The sequence below is a fragment of the Myotis myotis genome, unplaced genomic scaffold (genome assembly GCF_014108235.1).
Source record: "Myotis myotis isolate mMyoMyo1 unplaced genomic scaffold, mMyoMyo1.p scaffold_m19_p_1, whole genome shotgun sequence".
NCBI classification, from domain to species: Eukaryota; Metazoa; Chordata; class Mammalia; order Chiroptera; family Vespertilionidae; genus Myotis; species Myotis myotis.
The window spans coordinates 50,468,541-50,490,852 of NW_023416313.1; the positions used below are offsets into that span (position 1 = coordinate 50,468,541).

The 22,312-nt window shown below is 35.8% G+C and overlaps 1 protein-coding gene across 5 annotated transcripts in view; it reads right to left on the reverse strand.

The window, feature by feature from the left end:
* CNOT6L (CCR4-NOT transcription complex subunit 6 like) overlaps nucleotides 1-22,312 on the reverse strand; it is a 117,540-nt gene that overhangs the window by 30,387 nt on the left and 64,841 nt on the right. For all 5 annotated transcript variants that reach the window (XM_036337327.1, XM_036337323.1, XM_036337341.1 and 2 more), the window contains 3 exons: nucleotides 9,414-9,482; nucleotides 4,400-4,557; nucleotides 1,899-2,053 (listed from right to left, as the gene is read on the reverse strand). In XM_036337327.1, coding sequence (XP_036193220.1) covers nucleotides 1,899-2,053; nucleotides 4,400-4,557; nucleotides 9,414-9,482 — 382 coding nt within the window. The remainder of the gene's footprint in view (nucleotides 1-1,898; nucleotides 2,054-4,399; nucleotides 4,558-9,413; nucleotides 9,483-22,312) is intronic.

Here is a 22,312-nt window from a genome sequence, read left to right on the forward strand (position 1 = left end):
CTATCTCTATTAAAAATTCACAGGAAAGTAGGTTCAAATTAATTAAAAGTAGGCCAAATATCTTTCAAATTCACTTAATTCATTTACTTAAAATAACATTCTGGTAATATGCCTACATTAATAAACATTTAACCAGCTTTGTTATAATAGATATTAAACAGGAATATAGTCATAAGCATGTATATGCTTATTCTTTAAGTAGATTGTCTAATGTAGCAAACCCAAATTATTATCCATGAGATTCAATCTCTACCAGATTTCACATATTTCAGTCTTCTATTGAAGGTCCTTTCTAATTTTCCACTCTAAAATTGGCAGCCTTTATGAGGCAAAAATATTCTCTTTTCCTCATGATGATAACCAAAGAATCTGCCTCTAACCATATAGTTACTCAGCCAACACTCAAGAGGCACCTTCTGACCATGTTACAGCTCCTCACCCTCAAGAAGGAAATACAATTCTAAATCCAATCAATGCACACAACATAATAAACCCAGTAATAGAGAAATACTACTAATATTACAAAGGACTACAGAAACAGGAAAATATAATAAAAATATGTCCAGGACACTTAATCATTTCAAAGGACCTACCCATTCATTACCTCATTTAATTATTTTAACTACCCCTGAAGTAAGCATGAATACCGTTTTCCAGATTAAACTCAAGAATATTAAAGCAAAGAGGCTTCTACAAGATCATTTATGTATTTTAATAATTAGCAGACTCATAACATTCTCATTATGACTGTAACCAGCTATATTAATAGCCCCCCAAAAAACATGGGTGATGTTTTCTTTATATCTGATGACTACTTTCCACTATCCTGTCCTAATTAATTCTCTAACTCCCCACCTCTATAAGCTCTGTGCTTTTCTGCCTTGCCTTATCTTAATACATATTTCTTTTCTACCATATATATACACACACATATACACATATATACACACTAGAGGCCCAGCTCACGAAATCGCACGAGACCCAGACCCCGCGCACCAAGGGACCCACCATCAAGTCCTGGTGCTGCAGGACCCATCAATGCACCTCCTGGTGACCGGTCTTTGGTCATTATGGCGTTACGACCACTGGGTTTTTATTATATAGATTATGTTGTGATTTTCTTTTTATTTTTTAAATTGTTATTATAAATTTTTTGTTAATCCTTACTCAAGGATATTTTTCCATTGATTTTTTTAGAGAGTGGAAGAGAGAGGGAAAGACAGAGAGAAACATCAATGTGAGAGAAACACATCAATTGATTGCCTCCTGCAAGAGCTCCAACCAAAGCCTGGGCTGGGGAGGAACCTACAACCGAGGTACATGCCCTTGACCAGAATCAAACCCAGGACCCTTCAGTCCACAGGCTGACGCTTTATCCATTGAGCCAAATCGGCCAGGGCTATTGTGGTTTTCTTACATGCTTACCTTTTCCTATTAGAGTAGAGCTCTGAGTGTGATTAGTAACTGTATTGTCTATTTGTGACTACCACAGTACTTGTCACAAAGCAAATGTTCAGTATTCATTTAGTAAATAACTGATTAAATAAATGTCTGAAATGTTTTTAAAAAAAGATGAAAAGGTTCATACAATGAATGATTCTGAAAAAGGCCAAATATTAAAAAAAAAAAAAAAATCACGGAAGAAAATAAAAACTTATTTCTAATCTTAAAAGCCACTAAATTACTTTTTTCACACCAAAACTAATATTTTACTTCATGAAAATATAATTGGAAATATGATTATAACACTATAAGTATATGAATTTACTTAAAATTTAATTTTTATATCACTTGCTTTCTAGCTTTTTATTTATTTTATAGGTCAAACCAAAAACAATTTCAAATGTGCAGTAATTAAAGGAGTAATTTTACACTATTATGCTGTTTCCTTAACTCACTTTTCTGTTTTGAAGAATACTGCACAACCGTCCACATGCTTTCTCTCCTGCTCAGACATGATTTTGGCACGTGACTTTGGAGAAAAAAACCCATCATATCCACGCTCCTTCAATGCTGGCAGAAAGAGAGTGAAGTATTGCTCTGTTTCCACTTCCTGAGATGAAAGAAAAGTTATCATCGACATGACAGGAAAACTCTGATAAAGGTATAAAAATGTTTAGCATTATGAATAAGATGTGACTAAGTTAAAATAATTCACATAACAAATATTATCTATCTTACCTTACTCCTAACAGCTGCCAGTTGACAATGGCAGCTTTTTAAACCTGAAAGAACCAAATGTTATATGATTTTCTAATGCTCACACAGCTAGTGGATCCCAAGCCTCTTGACTCCCAATATAGAGTTCATTCCACTATTTTTCACTTTCTCACAACTGGTAATTAAACAAAGAATGTTGATCATATCATAGATTAAGTGGTAGGAAATAATAAATTTTATATATAAAAAAGTATTTTAAAAAATTTATTTTATCTTTCTCAACTGTAGTGAAAAGCATTATTACCCGAGAGTAAGAAGCTTAAGATTTATCAATAAAAAATTGTACTTTAAGGAATTTATCAATAAGAAATTGTACTTTAAGGAATTAACAGAGACCTGAATCTAATGGTCTCTGTTAATTTAGTAATTATTGGGTTAAATTATTTTATTTTTTATCCACAAAATGTTTTTAACAAATCCTTCCAAATGACAAAATCAAGTTTGAAGATAAGATTTATGAATGATAATGCTCATAACATGCCTAAATGTCCAACAGTAGAGAAAACGATAAATCAATTAATGTATATTCATATAAATAATTCTGAAAAATTTTAGTAATATAAAGTGCATTACGGGCAATAAATAAAAAAGAAAATATGTCAATAGTGTAATATCAACTTTATTTTTAAAATATACCTACAAATAAATAAATAAGTGAATTAAAAAGAAACACTTCAGAAGTTTTAACACAGCAACTATCTTTGGGATATGAGATTACATGTTTTCTTCCATCATTCTTTATATTTTTTCAAAATTTCCAACTTCTCTAGAATTAACACTTTATAAAGTAGTATTACTTTTATAATAAGTGTTTTGGCATATAGTTGTATCTGACCTACATTTGAAAAATTCATTCTTAACATATTCAGCCATGTCTACTCCCTAGAGCAGATTTCAGAATAATGGTTTTAATTTTTAAAATTTTTGTTTCTGATACTATAACATTTCTTGCTTTAATTAAATTTATTAGGGTGACACTGGTATGAAAACTTTTATATTATGGTATTTTTATCCTTCAAACTAAACTTTATATAGAAGAGTGTGAGGCTATTGTTACTACATATACAAAATGGAGACAATTAAGTAATAAGACTGATTCTGTTTGCCTCCTCCTCCGCGCAAATCTGTGTCAGTTCTCAGTGATGAGAAGAAAATTTAATTTTTGAAGATATTTCTTATTATTCTCCAGGAAGTCATACAAACCATGGACAACATAATAATTTCTTCTCAGGCTATCCTGAAAAGAAGGTGTGGAACTATAATATTTAACATTTTAAGACACCTTTAAAGTATTTAATATGCTTTGAAAGCTGCTCAAAAAAATTTACCTAAAAACTTTTTTGGCTATTCATTAGCTAAATGTTGAAAAAAAGCAATAAAATGTATATTTCAATGGAAATGTGCTTCTCTAGTTAAATTTATTATAATGAAGTGTTATAAAACAGAAGAAATATAAATTTCAGAGGTGGTTTTTAAAATAAGACAAAATTGCATGATTGATGGTACATTTTTTTTTGTTGTTAATCCTCATCTGAGGATATTTTTTCCATTGATTTTTTGAGAGAGTGGAGGGAAGAAGGGAGGGGGAGAGAGAGTGAGAGAAACTTTGATGTGAAGAGAGCACATTGGTCAGCTGCCTCTCTCTTGTGCCCCCACGGGGACAGGGATCCTGCAACCCAGGTACGTGCCCTTGACCAGGAGTCAAACCCATGCCCCCTTGGTCCTCAGGCCAACACTCTAACCACTTAGCAAAACCGGCCAGGGCTATAATACAATATTTTTAAATGTTTAAAATGTTTATTAGCAAGGAACAATAGTGGGTAAGCAATTTTCTTTTAAAATTAAAAGTCGAATTTATATTCCTAAAAGACATAATCTTCTGCAGTTTTCTCTTTTGGCAATACCAATAATTTATGGATGAGATGATTGTTAACATGAATAATGCAAGAGATAATTTTCACTTAAGATAATAAATAAATATAAATGGATGGCTGTACTTAGCAAAATAGTTTCACTGTGGAAATGTCTTGGGTTCTTATTAAAATTGTCCATTTTCTTTAAGGACAGAAAATAATTCCCTTTGAGTTTTGCTTTGAAAACAGGATCTCTCCCAGAAGTAAGATCTTTTATTTTTAAGTTCACCTTTAACTTAAAGACAATTCAATTTCTATTGTGTTACCTGAAGACTAATGATATCTGCGTCACAGTTAACAATTTCTTCCATAATTCCCTTTTTCCTGTATTCCCAGTTTAATGCCCAGGATGGGCAATAGCCATATAGCTGCCGGGTGGCGTATTTATCACATAACACATTGTAACACATAACCGTGAATGATGCTAAGAAGCGAGAGAGAAAAAAAACAACAGACAAAAGGGAGAAAATTAGGCAACTTTATCTAAAGTACTTATCATGTGCACAAGCACACAGGGCACACAAACATACTCAAAATATCATCATTATGAAATGCTTTGGGCAAGAATACATTAAATGGTATCTACTAAAGCTTCACCGAAGTCAATCACACCAAAGCAACTTTACTAGAATTAAACTAACAGTTCATATTTGAAATTTTTAGAAAATTTATTTTAATACAAATTAAAATTTTAAATAAGAATGATTTTTACACAGAATTTGAGTAAAGCTTTTCTATATAAATTAAACAAAAGTAAATTTTAGTTTTTCTCATTAAAAGGCTCTAATTTCATTAATTTTTAATAAAATATCCATACTTAATACTTCAGTGGACCTTTTACTGCTCTGAGCAAGAATATGCACTAAGAAAATTTAGTTATAAGAGAATCCTTTTTGACAAGTTATATGTTCACTGCTGAAATTAAATTCTCATGTTATAATGCCCTTGAACTATGAAAGGACTGTGAGCACACTAACAGTTGAGAGAACGTGGTTTGTAATCTTACTACTCAAAAGTGTGCTCTAAGGAAAAGGCTTAAGCTACCTTAGAAATGCAGAATCTTTAGTTCCACAAAAACCTATTGAGTCAAAACCTGCAATTTAACAAAATGTTCAGGTGATTCATATGACATGCATAGTCTGAAAAGCCCTGATTTTTACCAGTAATTCTTTATCCTAGCTGCCCATTAGAATCAGTCTGAAGAGCTTTAAGAACAAACAAACAGCTGACGCCCAAGGCCCTACTCCAGACAAATTAAGTCTGTATATTAGGGTCTGGGTATTTATATTTATAAAAAGTATCCCAGGTGATTAGAATGGGCAGACACAGTTGAGAATCACATCCTATATAATCAAAGGCTAATATGCAAATCGACTGAACGGTGGAACGACTGGTCACTATGATGCGCACTGACCACCAGGGGGGCAGGCACTCAACGCAGGAGCTGCCCCCTGGTGGTCAGTGTGCTCCCACAGGGGGAGCGCCACTCAGCCAGAGGCCAGGATCACAGCTAGTGAGTGCAGCAGGGTGGCGGGAGAAGCTCCACAGCAGAGCTAAGGACACCTTGGTGGACATCCCCCGAGGGGTCCCGGACTACGAGAGGGTGCAGGCCGGGCTGAGGGGCCCCTTACCTCCCCGCCCCCCCGAGTGCATGAATGTTGTGTACTGTGCCTCTAAATATTTAAATAAAAGGTGAGAAATCCAAGTAATAAAGTAACACTAGATTGAAGTTGGTTCAGATTCAAATAATGGTAAAAGAATTAAGAGAAACTTAGTTCAGTGCTCCCCTGGGGATCTCAACTGGTGGCAATTTTGTATACTGCTACCTTTTGCACTATTTGGTAATTATTCTATGATAGTTTAACATTTGTAATTTTTTGGCTATAAATCACACTTAACCATCATTCGTTATTATACACATCTCCCTATGCACCAAAAGTAAAAGGCATTTTTAATATCTTTTTTTAGCATTCAGATTCTACTCAGGGAAGCATACATCTCAAAAAAAAAAAAAAATCTATACCAGTTTTCAATAAGGAAAACCCCAAAACACATTACTCTGAGAGTTCAACACTAGTGAAAATTTCTTTCTGTTGTCCTTTTTCTAATGGAAATGTATGTATGCAATATTAGAAAACGTTTTCTTCAAGATTATGTTCACTCATACTAGAAAAAGAATTGCTTTAAATAACTAGAAAATGGTGTTTTTAATACCAGAAAGAAACAAATTAATTGCACATTAGGGAGGGCTAAACATAAAATAAACCTGCCTAACTTAAGGTTTGTAGAAAACCTTAGGTATTCTTTTTTTCAAACCATCAATGTGTATCCTGATAATAGAAATGTTATTCGTGATAACAGTGACACAATGCCTCTTGGGTCAGACCGATACTGTGGCTCTAGACCAGTGATGGCGAACCTTTTGAGCTCGGCGTGTCAGCATTTTGAAAAATCCTAACTTAACTCTGGTGCTGTGTCACATATAGAAATTTTTTGATATTTGCAACCATAGTAAAACAAAGACTTATATTTTTGATATTTATTTTATATATTTAAGTACCATTTAACAAAGAAAAATCAACCAAAAAAATGAGTTCGCGTGTCACCTCTGACACGCGTGTCATAGGTTCGCCATCACTGCTCTAGACAGTGCTGGTTTCAACATTACTTCTGAAAGACAGAAATAAATTGTATATGATAATATTTCTCAGCGTTATTAAAATGCAAATAGAACCATGAAGATGTTATACTGCCCACATTTCCCAATATCAAAGCAAATGACTTTTTCTGAATCCTCTTATTTAAAAACAAAAAAAACACCTCACAAACAGAAGGGCTTAAAAAGTACACGCTAAACTATGATTTACCCATTAAAAATTATTGAAGCATGAGTATTCAGTGCTTGTTTTAATCTTCACATTAAAACAGTAAAATTCTTTTTTAATTTTATAATGAAACTAGAGGCCCGGTGCACAAAAATTTGTGCACTCGGTGTGGAGGGGGGTCCCTCAGCCCGGCCTGTACCCTCTTGCAGTCTGGGACCCCTCGGGAGATAACAACCTGCTGGCTTAGGCCCGCTCCCGGGTGGCAGAGGGCAGGCCCAATCCCTAGGTGCAGTCCCTGGTCGGGCTCAGAGCAGGGCCGATTGGGGAGTTCGGCGCCGTCCCCTGCCATGCACAGAGCAGGGCGGATCGGGAGGTTGCGATGCCACCCTCGGTCACGCTCAAGGTAGGGCCAATTAGGGGGTTGGGGTACTGCCCCCTGTCACACTCAAGGCTGGGTCAATGGGGAGGTTGCGGCGCCACCCCGTCACGCACAGAGCAGGGCCAATAATGGGGTTGGGGCACTGCCCCCTGTCACTCACAGAGCAGGGCCCATCAGGGGGGTTGGGGCTCCGTACCCTGTCACGCACAGAGCAGGGTCGATCAGGGGGTTGGGGAGCTCCCCCTTGTCACGCACAGAGCAGGGCCAATCAGGGGGGTTGGGGCTCCGTACCCTGTCACGCACAGAGCAAGGCCGATCAGGGGGTTGAGGAGGTCCCCCTGTCACTGACAGAGTAAGGCTGATAGGGGAGTTGGGGCACCACATCCTGTCACACACAGAGCAGGGCGGATCAGGGGGGTTGGGGCGCCGCACCCTGTCACACTCAGGGCAGGGCCGATGGGGAGGTTATGGCTCTACCCCGTCACACACAGAGCAGGGCCCGTGGGGGACGGGGGGGTTGGGGCGCCGCACCCTGTCACACACAGAGCAGGGCCGATCAGGGGGTTGGAGTGCCGCACCCTATCACACACAGAGCCACTGGGCGATCAGGGGGTTGGGGAGCTCCCCCCTATCAGGCACAGAGCAGGGCGATCAGGGGGTTTGGGCACTGCCCCCTGTCACGCTGATCCCGGTGCCGGGAGGCCTCGCTGCTCTGCTGATCCCGGTGCTGGGAGGCATATTACCCTTTTACTATATAGGATAGAGGTCTGGTGCACGGGTGGGGGCCGGCTGGTTTGCCCTGAAGGGTGTCCTGGATCAGGGTGGGGGTCCCCACTGGGGTGTCTGGCCAGCCTGGATGAGGGGATGATTGCTGTTTGCAGCTGGTCACACACCCTTCAGGGTAAGGGTCCCCACTGGGATGCCTGGCCAGTCTGGGTGAGGGGCTGAGGGCTGTTTTCAGGCTGGCGGGTGACTAAAGCTCCCAACCGCTCCTTTTTTTCTTTTTTTTTTTCTTTTTTATTCTGGGCCAGCTTTATCTCTGAGGCTTGACTCCAGCTCTTAGGCCTCGGCTGCTGAAAGCAGGTATCTGGTTTGTTTGGGTTCTATAATCGAAACACTGTTTCAACTCCAGCTCTGAGATCCCGGCTGGCTGAAAGCAGGTTTCTGGGGTTTTGTTTAGCTTCTATATTTGTAACAATGTTTCAAACTGCAAGCTCAGAGGCCAGCAAGGCAGGCAGGGAACGCTGGCTTCCTCCGTCACTGAAGCAAGCAAGCCTCATGTTCGCTTCAAGCTGCCTGGCTGCCGGCTGCCATCTTGGCTGGCAGTTAATTTGCATAACGCCCTGATTAGCCAATGGGAAGGGTAGCGGAGGTATGGCTAATTACCATGTTTCTCTTTTATGAGATAGGATTAGATACCATAAAAACCACTATACTTGTGATTAAAAAGAAGGCATTAGGAGAAATACCAATTCACAACTTATTTTAAGTAGAATTCCCATTCATAAATTGTCTAATGAGAAGTAAAGAGCCCTATAAATGATGTCAAATCAATATTGGTCTCCACAAAGAGACAAAGGTTTATATTTTTTACATTCATGAAGTACAAGAAGTGCTAAACCATATCCTTAAATTGCTCAAATGCTCACACTATGCCATTTCTACACCACTGACCTCATATCATATTTTGTTTCTAATATAGCAAATATAGACTCAATCTAAATTATTTTTTCACAACTGTTATCAGTCTACCTGTTCAAGAAAGATTAAGTACCTAAGTAGGTTTAAATTTTACAGAAGAAAATTCTTTATTACTCATTTTCCTTACATCTGCCAATATGCTGTGAAGATGCCAGTTGGAAGGCTGTAGTACAAGGAATCACTTTAAAACTAAGAGTTACATCACTGTGAAAGAAAGCTTCTTGTACATAAGCATTAGTGTAGATTTTTAAGTCTATCCATCAGCATTTTTATACTCACCTAATATAAAATGAAGGCCTGTTCATTTTATCACACTGCCCAAATGGCATTTCAAGTATTTCTGGGAAAAGTCAAGGAAGAATAAAAACTACTTACCTGATGGCAGAATTTGGTCTCGTTCTTTTAATGTAATCCACGGCCTCGGAGGAAGCTGCTCTGGATGAACTGGAAATAAAATTTTTCTAACGTAAGTTAATTTCAGGTGTTTCTAAAATCAGTATCATTTACGTTATAATGTCATATCAACTTTTCTTCTCTTCAGCTGTAATGAACCAAAAGCCTACTTAAAAACATACTGAAATATAGTAAAAATTTAGAAGCTAAAGGAAGTTTAAGAAGAGCTATGCAGAAAACATATAACTAATATACAAAAAAGCATATTAGGAAACTCACTGGCAATTCCACTTACATAGTACTTATGAAAAGTACCTATTTAAAATTTTAACCAGGTTCTTATGTCTTAATTACACATTGACTCAGCCTTGTTCTCTGCAGGGAAATCAAAGCTATGTAGAGTTCCAACATATTGAGGAACTAAAATACTCAAATCTCTTTAAAATAGAAAAAAACACATATCAATGTATAATAAAAATTAATACATTTTCTAATGGGGCTTTCATTTCCTAATTTAAATCTTTCTTTTATAATGTCTATGCAAAGCAAGAGATTAGAACTAGGTTGTACAGAAAAAAGAAAGGCATTGGTTATATTGCTCAGATATAGTTATCGATACCATGGAACTAAATACTACCCAACAATCAGATGAAAGAAAATTCACTAAGTTAAAATTTTTTCCTTTTTTTAAAAAAATATTTTTATTGATTTCAGAGTAAGGGAGAAGGAGAGACAGAAACATCAATGATGAGAGAGAGTCATTTATCAGCTGCCTTGAGCCCGCAACCCACGCATGTGCCCTGATGGGGAACTGAACCATGACCACTTGGTTCATAGGTCGATGCTCAACCAGTGAGCCACACTGGCTGGGCACTAAGTTAAGATTTAACTACCCACTTTTCTTCTTCCTTTTAAAAACATTTTCAATTACACAACAATTTGATGCAAGTTATTTGCCCAGGTTATTTAGTGGCTGAGAAATGTATTCTTTTAAAACAAATATACACCATCTCCAACCAGCCACAAAAATTTTCATGCAAATACCTTAAAAAATGTCAGTTTACTAACCATCCTTGTGTCAAAACTTTATCTAAAGGATGTCTGTTTTAGCATCTTTACTTTTCAAAAAATGGAATTGCCATTACTTTGTATATTCCATATAGTGCCAGGAAAAGGATGAATGTTATTATCCAGAGGTCCAGTACATGAAATTTGTGCACTGGTAGGGTCCCTAGCAGGGCCTCCCTCCCTTCCCCCTGGCCTGCCCCGCCCCCTGGTCGAACTCCTGGTCAAGGGGACAATTTGCATACTACGCTTTTATTATATAGGACAAGCAAACCATTCAGCTAGTTCAACACACTGAAATGTGAAAAATAACCATGCCTGCTAGCAGTGTCATGTCAAAATCATGGCAACTATCTCAAAAACAAAAGCCCAATATACAAATACACTGAAGGTACACAAGACACTTTCTAGCTATTGGGATCCTTAGCAAGCGGTTAAAAATGTATAAATCAAGAAAATTCTCAAAATAAAATAAGTAAGGTGATGTCAACATTTTGGTGCTTCCCAAATCTTAAAATAATACAGTTAACTACTACATCACTATAAGTAAAATGCATAGTGTTCACTAAAAATATCCGAAGAGCTAATAACACAGGAAAAGACGATATCATCAGTAATTAGAAAGCAGAAAAAGATAAGATAGCATGTTTTTATCCAGGTTAACAAAAAAACTTAATTTTACTAATATCCATGGGTGATGATATATGGTGAAACACATAATTACATGTACAACTGATAGGAATAAAAACTGGTACAGCTATCTGGGAAGACTAAGTGAATCATCTTTTAAAATTTAAAACATCCATGTCTCTGTGAAAAAAAATTCTATTTCCTGGGATCAGTCCTATCTGGGTAAAGCAGTATTCAAATAGATACTCATTATACCATTGTTTATAATAACTCAAACAATGGTAAATGGCTAATACCCATAAAACTCAAAGCTGCTTGAGTTCATTTAAAGACAAAAAAAAGATTAGATACATGTATACTAAAGTGAAAAGATATATAAAAATACTGTTGAGCCTGGCTGGTGTAACTCAGTGCTATGAACAAGGTGGTCACAGATGCCCAGTCAGGGCACATGCCCAGGTTGCAGGCTTGGTCCCCACAAGGGGGTGTGCAAGAACCAGCCAATCAATGATTCTCTCTCATCATTCATGTTTCTCTCTCCCTCTCCTCTCTGAAATCAATAAAGATATATATATTTTTTAAAATACTTTTGAGTACAAAAAAAGGAGAAAAATATAATAAGATATGATTTATTAGAAAAAGTTTTTAAAACATACTTAAAAAGTAATACCATAAAATTTCTACTGGTATAATTTTTGGATGTTAATGTCTACAAGAATACACACTCAACCTAGAAGTATGTTTATTTACATAAGTGGTAGAAAACCTGTTTTCTGCCAAGGGCCATCTGGATATTTATAACATCATTCATGGGCCATACAAAATTATCAACTTAAAAATTAGCCTGCGGCCCAGACTGCAGGACTCGGGCACGGAGCCCATGCCATCTTGAAGGGGAGAGCGGCCTCTTCTAAGAACTCATCATCACCACCACCCAGACAGGCCTTGGACACTGCCTGTGACCCAGCAGCCACTCCAAAATCCTGCTGCCCCACCCGCAGACTTGCAGACCCTAGGACCTCCACCTCCAAAGGTGCACCGCGCCCGCAGCAGTAATAGCAACTCTCCCCTCCCCAAAGGACTTGTATGCATGCATATAAGCATAAGTGATGGATGTGGACAACAGGGGGTGAGGGTGAGGGCAGGATTGGGGGGATGAGGGGATAGTGGGGGGATAAAGATACATTTGTAATATCTTAATCTATAAAGGGGGGAAAAATTAGCCTGCTATATTTAGTCAAACATTTAACTCACCCCTAATACCTTGGAAGGGCCAGACCAAATGATTTCTCAGGCCTTATATGGCCCTCAGCCGGACGTTCCCCCACCCCTGATTTACATGGATAAAACTAGAATTAAAGATAGTGGTAAAAGGAAATTCTAGTCTTAACAGGAATTTTAACATTTTTTTTCAATGAGAATATATTCAAGAGTGACATATACTTAAAAAATCTACTTGTTTTGTATTGTATTATGAAGTCTTTGCTCTTGTTTGTTAATTCCACTTTTTAATATGGAAAATTTCTAACATATACAAAGGTGTAGAGAGCATCATGTACTGTATCTCTAATATCCATTACCCAGCTTCAATAATTATAAACCCCTGAACAATCTTGATTCATCTATACTTCAATCTATTCCCTACACATAGATTATTTAAAGCTGATCACAGACATTTCATGTCTTCAATAAATGTTTTAGTATGTATCTGTAAAAGTTACTGATGACAATATTATCACATCTAAAAACAAATTAACAGTGCTTTCTAAATATCAAATCTCCAGGCAGTATTCAGACTTTCTTCAATCTCACTTTTTTAAATACACTAAATATTATATTTGTTCCTAAATAAAAAAACCCAAACAAAAAAAACAAAACAAGAGTTCCACGGTATACATTTTCATTCAATTCTCATCTTGCTACCCATATAATTTTCCTTTATATAGCTTACTGTTGTTTAGTTCTAAATATATTCCAATTTCTGTTAAAATTTATGTTTTTGAGTATTTGATCTATTCCCTACCCCTTTATGTTGTTGTTGCTCAATAATGCAACATATATTTTTCCTTTTTACCTTCTGTCCTCCTTCACCCATATCTCCCCTCACTACCTCTAGCAACCACGAATGGGTTTTCTATATCTATGAGCTTATCCCCTCTCCCCCACATATTAGAGAGATCATATGGTATTTATCTTTCTCTGACTTATTTCACATAGTATAATGTCCCTAAGGTCCGCCCATGTTGTTGCAAATAAGATTTCATTCTTTTTATGACTAATGTTCCATTGTGTGCATATACCAGTACATATACCGTAATTTATTTACCTATGCATCCATTTATAGACAGTCTGTTTCCATGCCTTGGTTGTTATAAATGCTCCAATGAACATAAAAAAGCAGATATCTTTCTGAGTTACTGTTTTCATTTTCATTAGACAAATACTCAAAAGTGGAATTACTGGAACATATGGTAATTCTACTTTCCATAGTGGTTCCACCAATATACAGTCCCACCACAATACACAGGAGTTCCCTTTTACAAAGTCTTTACATTTTTCTAGATATAAGATTATGCCATCTGTAATTGTGACAGTTTCTTCCTTTCCAATTTGGATGCCTTTTATTTCTTTTTCTTGCCTACCTGTTCTGGCTCAGACTTTCAGTTTTACACTGCATGGAAGTGGTGAGACTGAGTATCCTTGACTTGTATAATGTTAGCTGTGGCTTGTCATTTATGACCTTTATTATATTGAAGTGCATTCCCTCTATACCCACTTAAAGAGTTTTTAGCATAAAATACATGTTGAATTTTGTCAAATGCTTTCCTGCATCTATTAAGATGATCATTTGATTTTTATCTTTCATTTTGTTAATATGGATGGTGAACCATCTTTACACGTCTGGGATAAAGCCTACTTAATCATGATGTATGATCTTTTAATGTATTGTTGAATTCCATTTGTTAACATTTAGTTGAGGACTGTTGCATCTCTGCTCATCAAGAATATTGGCCTGGCCCAGCCGGTGTGCTCAGTGGTTGAGCGTCGACCTATGAACCAGGAGGTTACAGTTCGAGTCCCAGTCAAGACACATGCCCGGGTTGCGGGTTCAATCCCCAGTGGGGGCGTGCAGGAGGCAACCGACCAATCGTTCTCTCTCATCATTGATGTTTCTCTCTCTTTCTCCCTCTCCCTTCCTCTCTAGAATAAAATCAATAAAAACATATTTTAAAAAATAAAGAATATTGGCCTGTAATTTTCTCGTCTTGTGGCATCCTTGTCTGGTTTTGGTATTAGGGGAATGCTGACAGCATAAAGTAAGTTTGGAAGAGTTCCCTCCTCTTCTATTATTTGGAAGAGTTTGAGAAAGAATGATGTTAAATTTCGTTTGAATATTTGGTAGAATTCAATAGGGACACTGTCTAGTCCAGTGATGGCGAACCTTTTGAGCTCGGTGTGTCAGCATTTTGAAAAACCCTAACTTAACTCTGGTGCTGTGTCACATATAGAAATTTTTTGATATTTGCAACCATAGTAAAACAAAGATTTATATTTTTGATATTTATTTTATATATTTAAATGCCATTTAACAAAGAAAAATCAACCAAAAAAATGAGTTCACGTGTCACCTCTGACATGCGTGTCATAGGTTCGCCATCACTGGTCTAGTCCTGCACTTCTGTTTGTTGGAAGGTTTTTGAGATTTTCTATTTCATCATATTCAGACTTGATGGGTTGTATATTTCTGGGAATTTATCTGTTTCTTCTAGGTTGTCCAATTTGTTGGTACATAATTGTTCACAGTAGTTTCTTATGATCCTTTAATGTAATTATTGTTAGATATGTACTTATTGCCATCTTCTTAATTGTTTACCAGCTATTTTTATAGTTACTCTCTATTCCTTTCTTCTTCGGCAATGTGGGTGAATTAATGTTGCTGATGGCAACAACGCTAGCAGAGCCCAAGAGAGAGATATCACAGTGGTCAGAAGCACTGGATGTGGTTTGTCCATACGAGGGGTGTCACCTGAGTCTGGAAGGGCTGACAGAACCTACATGCTAAAATTAAACAGGGAGCGGGGGTGGAGGACGGGAGAGGGCTGGAAGAGATTAATGGGGGGAAAAGGAGGACCTATGTAATACTTTCAATAATAAAGATTAAAAGAAATAATAAAAATAAATAAAACTAAACTGGGCAACTGTCTGCTAAAATTGAGATTTTAAAAAAATCAAGAGTCTCCTAACATAATATTCCAAATATCCAGGGTACAATTGAACATCACTGGTCATACCAAACACCAGGAAAAACATACATAAGAAAAGACTCTAACAAATGCCAACAGAGATCATTCAGATGTTGAAATTATCTGACAGAGATTTTAGAGCAGCCATCATAAAGCTGTTTCAGAAAATAATGATAAATTCTCTTGAAATAAATGCAAGAAGAAAAAAAAGCAGAAAACCCCAGCAAAGAAGCATAAGTGACATTTTTTTTTAAAAGACCAAATTGGGTTCTCAGAAGCTATCTGATGACAGGGGCAGAGATTAGGGCGATGCAGTCACAAACTAATAAACACTAAGCATTTGAGAAGCTCAGAGCAAAGCCTGCAACAGATTCTTTCCTGAGCCTTCCGGAGGGAACCAATCCTCTTGACACCTTGATCTTGGACATCAGGTCCAGGAGAATTTTAAGTGTTATTTATAAAAGAAACAATGCTTTGGCACGAAGCCTAGACATCTGGGTCATCGGCCTCATTACTAAAACCTGAGTTTTTGGACAATCGTGTCTTGGTGGCCAGAACAGCCACCTAGATGGGCAGAGGAGTTTTCACCATGGCCAAGATCAAAGGCCACATTGGTGCCCAGAAAGAGAAAGGACACACCCCATATGCTATGCCTCCAATTCACGACCCTTCCAAGGTCCTAGATACCCTAGTATGTAGTGCTTTACTTCTGTTTGCCTAAAAATTAAAGTGTCTTCCAAAGTGAAAATGAATAATTAAATAAGTAAGTAAATAGGACCCAAATGAAATTATTGAACTGAAAAAATACAATACTCACAGAAGGGCACAATAATAAAGATTTAATTTAAAATTTAATTTAAAATTTAAAATTTAATTTAAAATTTAAAATTTAAATAAAAATTTAAATTTAAATTTAAAAATTTAAAATAAAAATAATTTAAAATCTTTTAATTATTTAAAAGATAAAATAAGGGAATTTAAGAATCAACAGAATTTGTTCAACATAAATAAAAAGAAAATAAACTGGGGCAGGGGGAAGGAGTGAGCTTGAGGGACCTGTGGACTACCACAAAAGCTCTAAGATTCATATCGTCGCAGTGCAGAAAAAGGAGAGAAAGCACATAAATTTCAACAGTATTCTTAAGAGATAATGACTAAAAATTCCCAAATTTAGTAAATGACATATAGCTACAAATTCAAGAAGGTAAGCAAACTTTAAGCAGAATAAACTCAAACAAATCACACCAAGACACATTATACTAGTAATTAAACTGATGAAAACTAAAGACAAAGACTCTCAAAAACATCAAAGAGAAATGACACATTGCCTGTAAAGAAACAATGTGTTTTTTTTCTGAAAACTTGTTAGCCAGAGAAACTGGCACAACATTTTTCAAGTGCTGAAAGAAAAGAAGCATCAACCGTGAATTCTGTATTAAATGAAACTATCCTTAACACTAGAAAGACTGAAATTTAGTATATACCTATATTGCCCCAAAGCAGTCAAAATGACTGCATTGTGAAAGAATAATATCGGAGCACTCTTCACTTATGTTCCTTAGTTTTTCCAATAACTCACTTCTATTCGACATTTCTTTCATGAATTTAGGGCGCAAAAGAAATAAAATAAACAACTTATTAGAACAAGTATCACTGCATAAAGATTCGAATAACAAGTACTAGTTTAGCTTATTGAGCAACTGCAACTTATCAAGTATCGACAATTTATCATGTACTTGTATGTTATCATGTGACGGTAATCGAAAAAAAATGAAAACTGTTATTTCAATACAGAGCCGAACTGGTCATATAAGAAATTTACTCAATTCAATAATAAGAGTCATTTGATTATTTAAAATTTCCCAAGCAGTCAAAATTACTGCTTTTGGGCAATATAGGTATAACACATATATATATATACCGGAAATGAAGGAGGGGGAGGTAACTACAATTATTAATAAACGCATTTATATGTTGTACAAAAAGTCACAAAATTCTAAGACATTGTGTCCTTAGATACATAACTGTTTTTCTAATTGAAATTAAAAAGCAGTCAAAATGACTTCCTTGGGCAATCTAGTGTTAAGAAATCAAGGAGGCGCCCCCCCCTTCCCATCAAGCACAGGCCATTTTTCATCACTCTGCAGGGACCTGAAAAGCCAAAGAAGTGCAAGAGAACTTAAAAACAAAACAAAACAATAACAACAACAAAAAACACACACACACAACAACCTTGTGATTCAGTGCAGACTACTGGATACCGAGACAGAGAAGGAATCCATCAAATACCATGAATAACCAAGGTAGCAAGACAGCTCAAAAAGAAAACGAAAAATCTCCAGTCAACAAACTTATGGATATGGTAATATGTGACGGAAATGACAGAGAATTCAAGATTGCAGTTCTGAAAACACTCAACAAGATGCAAGAAAATACAGACAGGCAATTTAATGGGCTCAGAAAACAAATCAACAAACAAAATAAGTACTTTAACAAAGAAATTGAAACTCAAAGTAAGAAGAACATGATGGTGAAAGTTTCAAATAACCAGAAAGATGAAACAAATGGAAATATACCCTCAATATATATAATTAAAAGGTTGTAAGAGCTACAATAATAACCAAATCTACAATAAAAGGGAGATATTTTAACATAGCTCTATCAATAATGAATAAAAACAAAGTAATCATTAAGTATTTATACTGCATTCAAGCAATCAACAAACTAATATGTAAAGATTGCAGCACCAAACAACTATAGATTGCACATTCTTTTTAAGTGCATACTTAACATTTACGAAAATAAAGTATGTGCTGGGTAATAAATAATATATTTTTAAAATTTAAATTATAATCACTCAGTGTATGTTCTCTGATCACAATGGAATTAAGCCAGAAGTCAATGACATAGAAAACTAGAACAACTTCCCTGGAAATAAAGAAACTTCTAAGTGACTCACCAGTCAAAGAAGAAATGATGAGAGATAGTAGAAAATAATGCTGAACTAAATGATAATGAAAATAATACAAACTAAAATTTGTGGGATGCAGCTAACAGCCCTGTTTAGAGAGATATTTATAAATAACTCCTTTGGGGGAAAAAAGTCTAAAATTAATTATTTAGGTATTAGAAAGTTTAAAAAGGAACAGCAAATGGAACTCAAAGAAAGCAAAAGGAGGAAATAAAGATAAAGAAAATTCTGATACTAAAAAAATATAACAGAATTAACAAAGCCAAAAATTGGTGGGGTTTTTTTCCCAAAGAAAGTATTGATAAATCTCCAGGCAAGACTATGCATGAAGTAAATAGAGGCAACACAAGTAACTAATATCTGGAATGAAAAAGAGATTATCACTATTTGTCAAAAGACTTTAAAAGATCATAAAAACATATTCTGAACAACTATATATCCATAAATTGGAAGATTTAGATAAAATGGAAAAATTACCAAAAAATATAACTTCCAGATATTGATAGAGAGAAATGGAGAATCAAAGCAGTACTATAGTTATTAAAGAAATTAAATCAGTAATTGAAAACTACCTACAGCCGAAACCGGTTTGGCTCAGTGGATAGAGCGTCGGCCTGCGGACTGAAAGGTCCCAGGTTCGATTCCGGTCAAGGGCATGTACCTGGGTTGCGGGCACATCCCCAGTAGGAGATGTGCAAGAGGCAGCTGATCGATGTTTCTCTCTCATCGATGTTTCTAACTCTCTATCTGTCTCCCTTTCTCTCTGTAAAAAATCAATAAAATATATTTTTTTAAAAATGTATTAAAAAAAAAAGAAAACTACCTACAAAGAAAGACCTGGCTCAGATGTATTCTAAAAACATTTAAGAAAGAAAGAACACCCACCTTACATAAATTCTTCCAAATAATAGAAAATGAGACAATCCCTCTTGATAAATTTTATGAGGCCAAATAATCTTAATAACAAAAACTTGACAAGGTTACTGAAGAAAGGAAAATTACTGGCCAATTTCACTCAAACCTACATGCCAAACATCCTAAGTAAAGTATTAATAAACTGAATATAGGGATATATAACAATGATAATATATTATAAAGTACTTGTGTTTATTCCAAGAATACAAAGGTGGTATAACATGAAAAACAAGCAATGCATTTGCCAAACTAATGAAGAACAAAAGTTATATGCTCATCTCAATAGAGAAAATGCATTTGATAAAATGCAATATTTATTCATATTAAAAAATAAAACACTCTCCTAGGAAACTAGAAATAGAAAACTTCCTTAACCTGATAAAAGTTATGTATATGAAAACTACAATGAACATCATAATTAGTCATGAATTATTAAAAGTTAACAAAAAATTAAATTATAGATGGATGCTCATTTTCACTTTTAGTTAGCATTTTACTGGTGGTGGTAGCAAGTACAATGAGGCAAGGAAAAGAAATAAAAGACATAATAATTAGAAAGAGTAATAAAAGCGTCATTTCTTGCAAATGGTACTATTATATAAATTGAAACAAAAATACATTAGTATTAAAAAGAGTTTAGCAAAGTGCTGAATTTGTACTTACCAAAGGCATTTAGAAAGTGCTCAGCAAGGTGGCTGAATACCAATAAATATACAAAACTCAAATTGTATTTCTGTATCAGCAATAATCATTAAGACCTATTTTCAAAAAGACTATTCATAAGAGCATCAAAAAGTCAATACCCAGAATAAATGTAATAAAAAATACACAAGACCACTCACTGCACAAAAACCTAAACCTCAATATTGAGAGAAATTAGAGAGGGCACAATAAATAAAAGAATATTCCGGATTGATAGAAGACCCAGTGTGGCAAAAATGCCAATTCTTTCCAAAGCAATATATAAATTCAATATATTCTCAATAAAAATCCTTATATTTTTGGAGAGTGAAGAAATTTGAAGAGCCATTTCTAAAAATTTTAATGAAAAATCAAGGTAAAAGCAGCATGGGGCAAAACTAGCCAAGACTAGAATCAAATCAAGGGGGAAGACTTACTCTACTGAATCTTAAGATGTTTTACCATATTAAGACACTGTCACAAGGGCTAATGGAAGAGAATACAGAATCTAGAAACACACTCATACATACATTAATGATATATGACAAAAATGGCACTAAAAACAGTAATGAAAGGACAGTTTTTCAATAAATACCTCAGGGTCAATTTAATTTACATATGAAAAAGTTATAAAAATTGACTCTTGTATTATACAAACTTCAATGCCAGAAATATTATAGCTCCTAATGCTACAAGAAATGTAGTTTTTGGATAATAACTTGGGGGAATACATTCATGAGCCTGAGGTAGGAAAAAATTCTTAAAGAGGACACAAAGGTAGTACCTTAATAGAAAAGATCAACAAATTTAAGTATGTTATAATTTTTTCTGTTCATCAAAAGATAAATTAAGAGAGTGAAAAACCAAACAACACCATGGGAGAAGGTATCTGCAACATACAGACCAATAAACAGCTTATATCTAAAACATATGAAAAACTTGAAAATTATACCCACAGACAAACCACACACATTCCATATTGCTGGGTCATAGACATGAGAGATATTTAATTTTAAAGCAAGAAGGAAACAGCATACACATAATACATATACAGCCAAATACTCTTAAACTTTTACTAAAAATACCTCTCTAAGTTTATCTCTCTCCTATCAAAACTTTTAGTCTTTATAGCCAAACATCCTACATAATGAAAGGCTAATATACAAATCAACCAAACGGTGGAAGGACCAGTCACTACGACACGCAATGACCACCAGGGGGCAGACGCTCAATGCAGAAGCCACCCCCTGGTAGTCAGTGTGCTCCCACAGGGGGAGTGCCACTCAGCCAGAAGCCAGGATCATGGCTGGTGAGCACAGCAGCAGTGGTGGGAGCCTCTCCTGCCTCCATAACAGTGCTGAGGATATCCGTCAGTCGGACATCCCCTGAGGGCTCCCGGACTGCGAGAGGGCGCAGGCCGGGCTGAGGGACCCCCACCCCCGAGTGCACGAATTTCATGCACCGGGCCTCTAGTTATTTAGTTATTAATCAGGTTTTACCTTATTGTAAATCTATTTTAAAAAATTTTGTATGTAAGTGTCCTCTATCATGGAGAGAAGTTCCAAAAGTATAGCCAAATATTGTGACAATGGCCTCTTTGCTGAAATCTAGATTTCTCTAGCTATTTCAAGATTCTATATTTTAGAAAAGCATTATTTTTAAAAAATCTGAATTTAGTAGCATTTCTATATGGACCCATATTTTGAGTCTTAAGCAAAAAAAAAGTCAAATACTTAATAGCCTTCTTATAAAAAAAAAACTTCCATTTGGAATATAGTATCTCACTAATATAAATCTGGTGTTCTTAATTAAAATCCTGCTAGTAAAATTTTCACAAATGTGTAGAGAATCAAACCAGTCACATCTCATTCATGAAAAATGTGCACAATGTGTTAGTTCTACATAGTCTGCATCAAATTCAAACTGGTAATTATGTATCTTTGTGATTAAAAGCAAGACAATCTTGGGTTCATGGCTCTGTCATTAATTAGCTGTTTACTTGGGTAAATTGCTTTATTCTTTGAATCTCAGAATTTGCCTATAAAACCAGTAAAAATTCCTACCTCCTAGGTTCTTAGAAAGATTAAAAGAGATAATGTAACTACAGCTCCTTACATACTGTTTGGTAAACAGAAACCAATCAGTATAAGAAAAGAACAATGTCCCACTACCCTATTCACTATTGGCAGAAATTCCAAACATATAAGGGCTTATAAAAAAAATGATCAGATGTACCCTGGCTGGTGTGGCTCAGTTGGTTGGAGCTTTGTCCTGTGCCCTGAAGGCTCAGATGGTTGGAGTGCTGTCCTGTGCACTGAAAGGCTGTGGGTTCAATTCCTGGTTAGGGCACATACCCTGCCAGTTGGAGAAGCAAC